General features: G+C 46.7%; 1 protein-coding gene across 1 annotated transcript; it reads left to right on the plus strand.

Annotated features, from left to right (window-relative positions):
- Window positions 1-5,664: 5,664 nt before the first annotated feature.
- On the plus strand, window positions 5,665-10,177 carry LOC117653650. The gene is made up of 3 exons (XM_034399454.1): window positions 5,665-5,685; window positions 9,480-9,536; window positions 9,623-10,177. Exons 1-3 carry the CDS (start codon window positions 5,665-5,667, stop codon window positions 10,175-10,177), a joined length of 633 nt encoding a protein of 210 aa, XP_034255345.1.
- The last annotated feature ends 1,724 nt before the right edge of the window (window positions 10,178-11,901 follow it).

An 11,901-nucleotide genomic window follows, 5' to 3' on the forward strand; every position in this document is an offset into this window, starting at 1 on the left:
CCCCCCCAAGCCCCAATTTTCAACCCCATTGAGCCCCGACCGGGCCCCCGTTTGACCCCCATTTAAAACCCCACTTAAGCCCACTTAGCCCCTAGAAATAAATTATGCAAAAAAATGCGGATTTCAGGTCGGGGGGTCAAAGGGGGCTCAAGTGGGGCTAAAAGGGGTCAAACGGGGCTCAGGTCGGGGCTCAATCCGGGCTCTGAAAATGGGGCTTGGGTCGGGGCTCAAGTGGGGGTAAACCCCGGGCTCAGGTTGGGCTCAGGTCGGGGCTCAGACCATCGGGGCTCAAACGGGACGGGGTCATGTCCTGTACCCTTTAAAAATTAAAATGCCGATTCTGACGAAACCACTTGAGATATCGACCTAAAAATTTGTGGGCATTTTCCCTGACCACTAGGGCTCCCTTTCGTGCAAAATTTGGTCGAAATCGTCAAGGTCACCCAGATCCGTGTAAATCTTTATGGAATGACCCTAGGGGCCCCCCTGACTCACCATGTAAATTTTTTTGAAAAAATTTTGAACGGTTTATTTTTTGCACCAGTTTTGGTTTTTATAATTTTAAAAAATAGTAAAAACAAAAATTTTTTTCAAAATTTTTTGTAGGTGTTCTTGAGGGTTTAGGAATGGGGGAAAAAGCTTTAAAAAGTTGTTTGAGAACCATCGGGAGGTTTTAAGGGTAGTGAAAATGGTGAATTTTGGTGAAAATTTGACAAATTTCACCGTTCTGAAAATACGTCATCATGGTTTTTGGGCCCAAAATTTTTTTTTTTCTTTCCTCTACTTTTGGGTGCATACTCCCTTAAGAGGTTTGGATGGCCCGCCACAATTTTTTCTTCTGGAGCCTATAACATGTCTAATTGCGGCATATTTTTCCCTTTAAATTGACTTTTTTTTTTGTCGTTTCTCTCGTACGCTTACTTGGTCGACCATGCAGATCACTCAAAGTAAGGACATCAGGGCCCAACACAACTCCTGATAGCTAGCTCTTCTAATTGCAGACTTTTAGGGACCCATGCAATCATTATCATAGTACTTTAAACAAATTTATTTTATTTTGAGCACATTTTCACTCATAGATCTCGACTAACCTGAGACATGGAGTTTTGAAGTGGAAAAAAGTTTAGTGACAACTCACTATTTAAGGATGGCAAGATTCAGAAATTCTTAAGGGAAAAGAGTAATCAAGTTGAAACATGTGCTGTACTACATAAAGTCCACTTCGAAACTCCATGTCTCAGGTAGTCGAGATCTGAGTGAAAATGTCCTAAAAATAAAATAAATTTGTGTAAAGTATATAATAATGGTTTTCACGGGGCCCTAAAAGTCTGCATATAGAAGAGCTAGCTATCAGGAGTTGTGTTGGGCCCCGATATCCTTACTTTGAGTATCTGCATGGTCGACCAAGTAAGCGTACGAGAGAAACGACAAAAAAACAGTCAATTAAAGGGAAAAAATGCCGCAATTAGACATGTTATAGGCTCCAGAAGAAAAAATTGTGGCGGGCCATCCAAACCCTCTTAAGGGAGTATGCACCAATAGTAGAGGAAAAGAAAAAAAAAATTTGGCCAAAATCCATGATGACGTATTTTCAGAACGGTGAAATTTGTCAAATTTTTACCAAAATTCACCATTTTTACTACCCTTAAAACCTCCCAGACGGTTCTCAAACAACTTTTTAAAGCTTTTCCCACATTCCTAAACCCTCAAGAAAACCCACAAAAAAATTTTTAAAAAAAATTTTTTTTTTTTACTATTTTTAAACTTATAAAACCATAAAACTGGTGCAAAAAATAAACCGTTCAAAAATTTTTTTAAAAAAATTACATGGTAGTCAGGGGCCGATACCGAATCGATTGATACCACTTAGGTCGAAATCCGAGGACCTCGATTCCAAACCGTCGTTGGATTCACGTGGAATGTCCCCCTCACTGAGACCGCCTCAGCCAAACGCCGGGCACTGGTGCCGCTTCGCACCTCACTGAAAACCGCCTCAGCCAAACGCCCACTGTGGCAAAAAGCTACGGAAAAATTTTGTAAACAGCATGTGGTAATTCTCCGTAGCCCTCTTATCAATATTGTCCGTAGGCTCTTACAGTTTTCTTTGTAGGGCCATACAGTATTCTCCGTAGGGCCTTACAGTGTTCTCCGTAGGGCTGTACAGTGGTTCCAGGTCCTACGGAAACGACTGTGCGGTCCTACGGAGAATACTGTATGGCCCTACAAAGAAAACTGTAAGAGCCTACGGAAAATATTGACAGGGGGTGGCAACAGCCTAGTGCGCGCGTGAAGCTATGCGCGCCGCTCGGGCCGGCAAGGAGCGGACGGGCGGCTGGGCCGCGCGGCCGAACCAAATTAAACAGAACTTTGTCAAAACTGCATCGAACTGAGTAAACGAGGTCTTTTTTAGATTCTACGCAAAATTTCCTATCCGTGAGTGACAATGGAATGGACTTTTGGATATGTAAAACAGTTCAAAAATCAATTTGAAAACCAAATTTACGGCACCAGACAGCCGACTTGAAGTTTCCCTTTCACTAAAAAAACTATTTCCGTTCGTTTTAGGGCCTACATACAGCGAGCCGGTTTTTGGCCACTATTTTCGGGTTGCATGGTACATTTGGAACGCCAATACGACGTCTGTAGCAGAAATGCCGATCCAAAAACTAATTTCCATTTTTGGTCCAAAATTGTATTTTGCAACTTTGGAGGTTAAAAGCACAGTTTGAAATAGGTTTCTCAGCATTGTCAACCTCACTAAGCAACCCAGAATTCAATTCTCTATCACCCCGCTGTGTTGGATTTGCAAAAGGGGGTCAAACTTCTAAAAAAAACGAAAAGGCCCGAAGCGCTGCAAAAACCCCCAAAACAGTTCAAGTATTTTGTGGAGCTTAATGTGTGAAAACTATTTTCAGATTGTAAATCCAACCACACCACCTTGTGGGGCCCGTCAATTTTACAGCTCCATTGTAAGTTTCATCGCAATCGGAGACCAAGAGTGAAGGCGGCAGAATATATTTTAAAGTTAGCTGCAAAAATCTGCCGCAGCGATTTCTCATACTTGCGCCCGCTCAACCAATCAACCAAACTGATGGGATTTACAATTATTATAGCTGTCTTTATTCTTGGTCTCCGATTGCGATGAAACTTACAATGGAGCTGTAGAATTGACTGGCCTACAAGGTGTTAGCTTATGTCAGCTAATATTCTATGTATTGGAAGTGAGAGGCCTTTAACCTTAGAGAAGCTCCAGACAAAAAAAACCACTTGGTCGGCGACATCCTAGGAGCGGGCGCTTGTGGTGTTTTATCGGTTCATTGTTTTAACGAACTGCCGAAAAGACACTTGGACGAAATCCGACCCCCCCTGTGGTTTTGGGGACGGGTCTAAACCCCCCAAAAAACAGCTGTTTTCGAGGGTTTGGGACTAGATGGGTTCTCGCAAACCGAGATCCAAAAAGTACCCAAATGGGTCTCAGATACTCAAAAAAATGCGCTCTTTCGAATCCCTGTCGAACGAGGCTCTACGACGTCGGGTTTGGATGCTACGGGCTCTCAAAGTTGCTCAATTTCACTATTTTTACTGAAGATTTGGGCATATCAGGGCCGTTTGAAGTAGACCATCGGCGATTTCGCTCCTCTTTGTCTTAAATGGTGCCTACCCATAGGTAAACCCCCCCCAAAAATTTTAGCCATGTCAGGGAATTAAGGGGGAACTGTGAACAAATTTTAAATTTTGGGTCATTTTACCACTAGGCTTAGGTGGTTTTTGGGGCCAAAAAAAATAATTTTTTTAGCTATCTACTTTTGATCAGCACCTCTTGAAACGCCTTTTTAACATGGTGCCTCAAAACTTTTTTTCGAGGACAAACTTATATAGGAACATAACTTGGAGAAAAAGACAAGTTTGTCCTCGAAAAAAAGTTTTTTTTGTCTGGAGCTTCTCTCATGTACTTGCATGGATGTTAGTTAACTTACACTCTGCTATGATACGGTTCACTTTCCGCATAGACAAGCTCCCTCGTTTATTTCTCCCTCCGTCAGTAGCATCTTAGTCAATATCTCATCAAAATACAATTACAATCTTGTAAGTTGTAGTGAAATTATTGCAAGTTCTAAACTTAGCAATAATTTATCTTCAACATTAATCAATTGGCAAGTAAGATCTAAGAATAAAACATAGGCTAAGAAGATAAAAGTCCCACACATGTAGCACTAGACTAACATTATAAATCCGAATCAAATCTTAACACCTAAAGTACATACCTGTTTTCTTTTCTTCGCGCTCTAAAGGAACAAGAAGCCTTGTGTCCTGCATTTTTGAAGCGACCTCCAGTAAGAGTCTTCGATGGCCTGGAAGGATCTCAAATTCATCCGGCTGATCGATAAAGTATCCAAATACTCCCTTCAGTTCTTCAGAGCTTAGTTTCTGAAAATTAAATACAAAACACTTTATTTTAATGTGTATTAACTCAATACTTTACTTTAACGATAATATTGAGAAAAAATCGTGTTAAGGTAGTGCTAGACTACCAGGAACCCGTCAGAGGTTGCCGTCGGACCACCGGTGCGCCCAGGATGCCGACGAACGTGGCTGCTGTGCCGCCACACGCTCCAACACCGTTGTCGCCACCACCCAGGTGGTCCCCGATGTTGTCCTCGAGGTCCCCAGCACACGGGGAGTCCAACGCCGAGGTCGCCGATGCTCTAGGACAAGCGGTTCCGGAGATACGAGGACGTTCCGCAAGGAGTCCGTCAAAGCAACGTTTTAGTTGGAGGCCAAAGTCATCATCGGCCTCTGGCTGCGTTCCACTTGGGTGTCCGGGCGCACCAACGGTGCGCCCAGGATGCCGACGAACGTGAGGCACGCCGGAGCGCCGTGGCGTGCCGGGTGCCTAAACAATCGTCGCCACCGCCGCGGCCGCTGCCGCCGGGTCCTCACAGTAAATGTCTTACGGTGAAAGGCTGCACCTACATAATATGGTGGAGATTTTCTCCATAATACCAACGAAATTCGTGAAAATCTCCATAAGGTGCAGTGAATTCTCGATGGTATGTTACGAAGTCAGCTGCACCACCATAATATGGAACATTTTCACCAGAATCTTCACTGTAGAACATTTAGAGTGCTCCGCCCCAACCGCGAGCTTGGACGAAGGAGGCCGACGCCGTTGGCACCGACGCCGCCGACGTGTACGTCGACGCCACCACGTGCTTAGTCGGCCGTTAGTGTGCTCCAACGGCCGCTTCGGCCTCTGCCCAGCTTAAAATTCCACCTGGAATTTCCTCTGGATTTCCTTGTTTCCATCTGGATTGCTCATATCCATATGGGATTTATATTTTCCAGCTGGAAAGGGTCATTTCCATACCAGGCTGCTGTCTGGAAATAAGGGTTCCAGATGGAAATTTTTTTTCCATAAGGGTTTGAGTAACCCAGAATGGAAATTGTATTCCACTGTGGAAAGTCTGATTTCCATAGCGAGATTTCCACAATGGATTCTACTAGAAATCCAGGATGGATTTTTCATTTCCAGACTGGATTTTGTAAGCTTTGTCTGCTAGGTGGCGCTAGTGTCGCTTTTTTGTCCTGAAGTAGATAAAAGGCTCTCCTAGCTCAAAGAAAGTTCCCTCATACTTCCGAATAGGTGGATTCTGAACGGTATCTATGAAAGTTATGAATCCTTATGTGAGTGATGTATGTATCAGTATTACAGGCTGAGATTTTTATAATCTAAGTTATCTCTCGCTTGTGACCAAGGCTCCCAATTTCCTTAGTCGAGGAAGTCTAATTCCAGAGGACATGTGACAAATCCAGTACCATCTGGCACATCATTCAATTTTTGAGGCAGTGGCACCTGCACCTCTTTGGTGTCTGTACCATTGCCGAGCTGGCTTTAGCTTATCTACTTGATAAGCTTGCTCGAAATAATCAACTAATTCCTGCTTGAATCAGTTTGAACACTGTTAAAAAAATTCTGAAAATTCAGACCAATTTTGTCAGACTTAGCGGTCTGAATCTGTTAATCAGACTTAATTCTGAAAAATCAGAGTTTTTGTCTTAGTTCTTAAACGCTTTGTCTGAAAGCTTGGTTCAGACTCGAAGTGTCTTAATATTTGTACTCATTCTCAAAATTCATACGAACTTGCGTCAGACTTCTCAGACCTCAAGAGTCTGAATTTCGGATTCAGACTACTTTCTGAAATATGTTCAAACATAAGAGAAAATTGGACAACTTTCTTCCAACCTAACATTGGGTTAACTCACAATCAGTCTTACATTCAATTTAATCCGACTCCGTTTCGGGGACTTCAGACAAAACGAAAGCATTTTTCTCTCCGCTAGGTGGCGCCAGTGTCGGTAAAGAGCCTGCTGTTGTTAATAACGTTTTTTTCTGTTTAATTTTTAATATTTTTAACCCGAAATGGCTATCGCTCTATTGGCTATGACGAAACACACGCTCCCATACCAAATTTATATCTGTAGCAAACGCGCGAGTTTAACAATTCACATTTGAAGTTACCTCTCGCGGTTGGCTCCGTGCCGTCTTTTCCTAGGGTGCGCCAGCCCAGCTCCAGATGAGTGCAGGGAAGAGTCCTACTTCGGGGACATTCCCCTACACTCAATTTTTACCTAGACGGTACCTTGGAGTACGTCTCTCCTTCGAGGTTCGGATGCAAACATTATCATTTCACAGAGTTACGGGAAAATTTCTTGCTGCCACTTTCAGACAAAAAAATCTAATAATTGAGACAATTTTGTCTGAATTTTTCAGACTACGACCTGCCTGAAAGGTTAAGACTTGTGTAATTCTGAAAATTTCAGACCAGGATTTAGTCTGAATTTTCAGTAGGATGTTCTGCATATTTACTTCAGTCAAGAGAGTCTGAATTTTCAGCAAATTGGGGGACCACAGGGGGCACGCTCCATTCTAAAGTCACTGCGATTAGTATTGTTAAAGTAAGCCTCTTTTTTACAAATAAACGAGTACAGTATTTTGGAGTGATTTCCATTTCCACAGATGTGTAAATCCATACTGGAAATCGGAAACCCACAATGGAATTCATAAAATTCCAGATGGGAAAACGTTCCAAATACCAGCTGGATTTCAGATCCCTCTGGATTCTACTTTCCACAATGGAAATAAATCCAGACCAATTTCCAGGTGGAATTTTAAGCTGGGTGGCTGCGTTCCACTTGGGTGTCCGGGACTTTTGACTTGAGCACTGCGTTGGGGTGCTCCCGGGCAACCATGAACCCGTCAGGGGTCGCCGTCGGACCACCGGTGCGCCGAGGGTGCCGACGAAGTCAGGCACACTGGCACGCCGTGGCGGGCAAGGTGCCTGAACGATCGCGTCGCCCCCGCCACCGCCGTCCGAACATACGGCGTCGGCCGTCGGGACACGCGGCGTCGGCGTCGAGACACACGGCGTCGGCAGTTGGGACACGCGGCGTCGGCGTTGGCCGTCGGGACACGCGGCATCGGCGCCAAGGGCGTCGGGCCCTCGTAGTCCAAGCTGTTGGTCACGACAGAGAACAAGCCGGCGAAGGTAGCGACGCGATCGTTCAGGCACCCGGCACGCCACGGCGCTCCGGCGTGCCTCACGTTCGTCGGCATCCTGGGCGCACCGGTGGTCCGACGGCGACCCCTGACGGGTTCCTGGTTGCCCGGGAGCACCCGAACGCAGTGCTCAAGTCAAAAGTCTCGGACACCCAAGTGGAACGCAGCCAGAGGCCGATGCGGCCGTTCGAGCACACGGCGGCGGCGACGGTGGCGACGGCGTCGTCTCTGACCGTCAAAGCACACGGTGGCGACGAAGGACACGCCGGCGGCATCAGCCGTCGTCCGGGCACGCGGCAGCGGCGTCGGCCCTTGCCGTGGTGGCGTTGACGGACACGTCAGCGGCGTCGGCGCCAAGGGCGTCGGCCTCCGTCGTCCAAGCTGTGGATCGTGACGTAGGACACGGCGGGGGCGACGCGATCGCTCAGGCACCTTGCCCGCCACGGCGCGCCAGTGTGCCTGACTTCGTCGGCACCCTCGGCGCACCGGTAGTCCGACGGCGACCCCTGACGGGTTCATGGTTGCCCGGGAGCACCACAACGCAGTGCTCAAGTCAAAAGTCCCGGACACCCAAGTGGAACGCAGCCAGAGGCCGAAGCGGCCGTTGGAGCACACCAGCGGCCGACCAAGCACGTGGTGGCGTCGACGTACACGTCGGCGGCGTCGGTGCCAACGGCGTCGGCCTCCGTCGTCCAAGCTCGCGGTTGGGGCGGAGGACCCGGCGGCAGCGGCCGCGGCGGTGGCGACGATTGTTTAGGCACCCGGCACGCCACGGCGCTCCGGCGTGCCTCACGTTCGTCGGCATCCTGGGCGCACCGTTGGTCCGACGGCGACCCCTGACGGGTTCCTGGTAGTCTAGCACTACCTCAACACTATGCTGAAGTTTAAAGTCCCGGACACCCAAGTGGAACGCAGTCAGAGGCCGATGATGATTTTGGCCTCCAACTAAAACGTTGCTTTGACGGACTCCTTGTGGTGAGTGAGTGCGGGTGTCGGTTTTCGCGACGTCGGCACGCCTCGTGGCGCGAGGCGCGATAGCGTCATGTCGCTTTCTGATGCGTGTGCGTGTTTTTTTTTTTTTTTTTGACGTTTGTTTCGTGCTCATGTCAGTAAAATCCTTTTCGCGGAGGAAATATTTTTGTCTCGGAAGTGTTAAAATCATGAGATCTGGGCTCAGCGTCCCTTGTGCCATGTGGTCGCGGGGCGCACCGGCAGGCCTCTGCCTGTTCGGCTTGTTTTTGTGTTCCCTCGTTTCGAATCTTGTGCGAGACGCATCGTCAGGGTGCTCGCGTGTGAAATTCGTTAAAATTTGGGTTAAAAATTGTCGAATTACGGCGTGTTGACGCCAGCACGTGAGCGTGGGAACTGAGTTGTCTCTGAGTTTGTGTCACTTTCTGAGGGTAAATTCGGTGTGTTCTCGGTTCGAATCCTGTTCGGGGCGCCTCGCGGAGGCTCTCGTGTGCAAAATTCCGAATAAATTGTGTTAGAAATACTCAAAACAGAGTAATGTTGTCCTTCCCTCTGGCGGCGTGGGTCGAGAAATTTCAGTCATTTGCGTGTGGGTCTTTGTTTGCGCACCCAGGGCGAACGCGTGGCGGTTTACTTCAAATCGAGGCGCCAGTCAAAGAGGAGGTGGGGGGATGGCAGTGGTGACGTCACAGACAGGCCGGAGTCTGTCATGGCCGTCGAAGGCTTAGTTTACGTGCCACAGCGGTTTTCGTTGTTTTCTTTCATAGATTTATCATTGTCACTGTGAAACGTACAAGTGTTGTGCCGAAATCATCCGTCTGTCCGTGGGAATGAAAGGGAAAATGTGTCGATGCGAGAAAAACGCGATAGTAGTGTGCTAGAGTCTTAGTAGAGAGGTTAGGTTTTCTTTAGGGATTGAAATGAATTCTACTTTGGATCTTTCTTGTTTCAGTCCCCTTATGGCATCCTGAGAGAGCGAAATCACAGGGATGAAAACCACAATCACGTTGTAAGTTTTTCTATTTTCCTCGCTGACCATAGAATGAATTAATTGATGAACTGAATTTTATATGTTGTTTGGCGTTTCTGTTGCAGACTGTGTGGGAGCGGCTTGGGCCGATCAATCGGTCAGAAGGGCAGGAGAGAAGTGTGTCAGAAGTGGACTTGGAGCCTGAACTAGAAGAAGAACCACGATTCAGCCGCTTCAGGGCTGAGCGCCCGCCGCGCCCTGTGCAATCAGCTGCACCAGCAGACCCCAGTGTAAGGGTGTCTAACAGAGGCAGAGTGAGCACTGGACGCCGAGGAGGACGGGACCGTCACCCACCCCCTCCTGCTGAGGCACCCCAAGCTGCTGAGGCGCCCCAAGCTGCTGCGCCCCAGGTTGCTGAGCCCCAAGTTTCTGCGCCCCAAGTTGCTGAGCCGCAAGTTGCTGTGGGTCCTGCGCCACGTCGTGGTGGCAGGGGGGGAGCCTTGAAGAAATACTCACCCATGTTTGCAAGGAGCTATGTAAGTCTCTCACTTTTTTATTTAGTGATGATTCATATGTGTGAGCAATGTCAATGTACTAATCGCAGTGATTTCTGTTACAGAAAATGGCTAAAGCAGAGCAAGCCAAGCGTAAATAGCGCTAATGTGTACGGAGTGAACTGACTCCATTTTATTTTTTTAAGTTTTGTAATTAAAACTTTTAACGTCTTAAGTGTCGTAGTTAGCTGACTCTATATTATTTTTTTTAAGTTTTTTAATTAAAACTTTTTTGATAGTACTGTCTCTGTTTTTTCTTTCATCCTACCTTATTTCTCTCTTGTGAAAAAAAGATACTTTGAATGCAATGCAAAATTTAATATTTTGTTATAGAAACTAAAAGCATCATTGCAAGTCAAACCAACTCAGTTCACTTTTTATATGATTCGAAACTTCTTTTGGGTTTGAGTGATAAATTTTTATCAACACTATGATGGGAATGAGCCTCTCGTTATGTTTTAGTGGAGTGTCAGTCTTGAAATAATTTATTTCTGACCTATGTTGAGTTGGGCAGTTTAACCTTATAGTGTGTGAGTCCGTTTTTGGCTGAGCGATAGCGAAGCCTGTTACTCCAGTGTGGTTGAAAAGTTTTTTCTGTCTGTCTGTCTGTCTGTCTGTGTACACTACTCCTCCTGAACGGCTCGGCCGATCTGGCTGAGATTTTGCAGGCTTATTGGGTATGTTCTTGGCTCGGCACACGCGAAATTTCACCATCCTAGCTCACGTGGTTCAGTTTTTATGGCCGAAAAACACCGAAAAAACGTCGAAAAATCGAGTTTTCTGCTGGCAGATCACTACTGTCTTGAAGGAAGGGGGGTCTGGGGGGCGGAGCCCCCCAGCCTCGTCAAATTAAAAAGTTACAAGGGTCAAGATCGTGTTATCTTTAGATGAAGCAACTCTATCTAAAATGAAGGGGCCCCAGTATGCAACAAGTAAGAAGTAACCGACGATTGACAAGCCATTGCCTGCCGAAGGCAGGCTAGCGCCGCAGGCCAAGGTAGGTACGCCAGGCGCGGATTGGAGGAACAGGCAGCGAGACATCGCGAAGCCTGTTACGACAAGACGCGGTCTGGCGTAAACCTACCTTGTGGTAATGTTATCTTGCCACAAGGAGCTGCTCTGCTCACCACATCCGTGGTTTCCCGGTGCGCTCCTTTCGCACCACACATTTCTTCACCACTGGGACAGGAAGCATATCTGTCTGACACAGTTAACTGTTAAAAAAATTCTGAAAATTCAGACCAATTTTGTCAGACTTAGCGGTCTGAATCTGTAAAACAGACTTAATTCTGAAAAATCAGAGTTTTTGTCTTAGTTCTTAAACGCTTTGTCTGAAAGCTTGGTTCAGACTCGAAGTGTCTTAATATTTGTACTCATACTCAAAATTCATATGAACTTGCGTCAGACTTCTCACACCTCAAGAGTCTGAATTTCGGATTCAGACTACTTTCTGAAATATGTTCAAACATAAGAGAAAATTGGACAGCTTTCTTGCAACCTAACATTGGGTTAACTCACAATCAGTCTTGCATTCAATTTAATCCGACTCCGTTTCGGGGACTTCAGACAAAACGAAAGCATTTTTCTCTCCGCCAGGTGGCGCCAGTGTCGGTAAAGAGCCTGCTGTTGTTCAAAACGTGTTTTTTCTGTTAAATTTTTCATATTTTTAACCCGAAATGGCTATCACCCTATTGGCTATGACGAAACACACGCTCCCATACCAAATTTATATCTGTAGCAAACGCGTGAGTTTAACAATTGACATTTGAAGTTACCTCTCGCGGGTGGCTCCGTGCCGTCGTTTCCTTGGGTGCGTCAGGCCAGCTCCAGATGAGTGCAGGGAAGAGTCC

The sequence above is a fragment of the Thrips palmi genome, unplaced genomic scaffold, assembly GCF_012932325.1.
Source record: "Thrips palmi isolate BJ-2018 unplaced genomic scaffold, TpBJ-2018v1 HiC_scaffold_8, whole genome shotgun sequence".
NCBI lineage: Eukaryota > Metazoa > Arthropoda > Insecta > Thysanoptera > Thripidae > Thrips > Thrips palmi.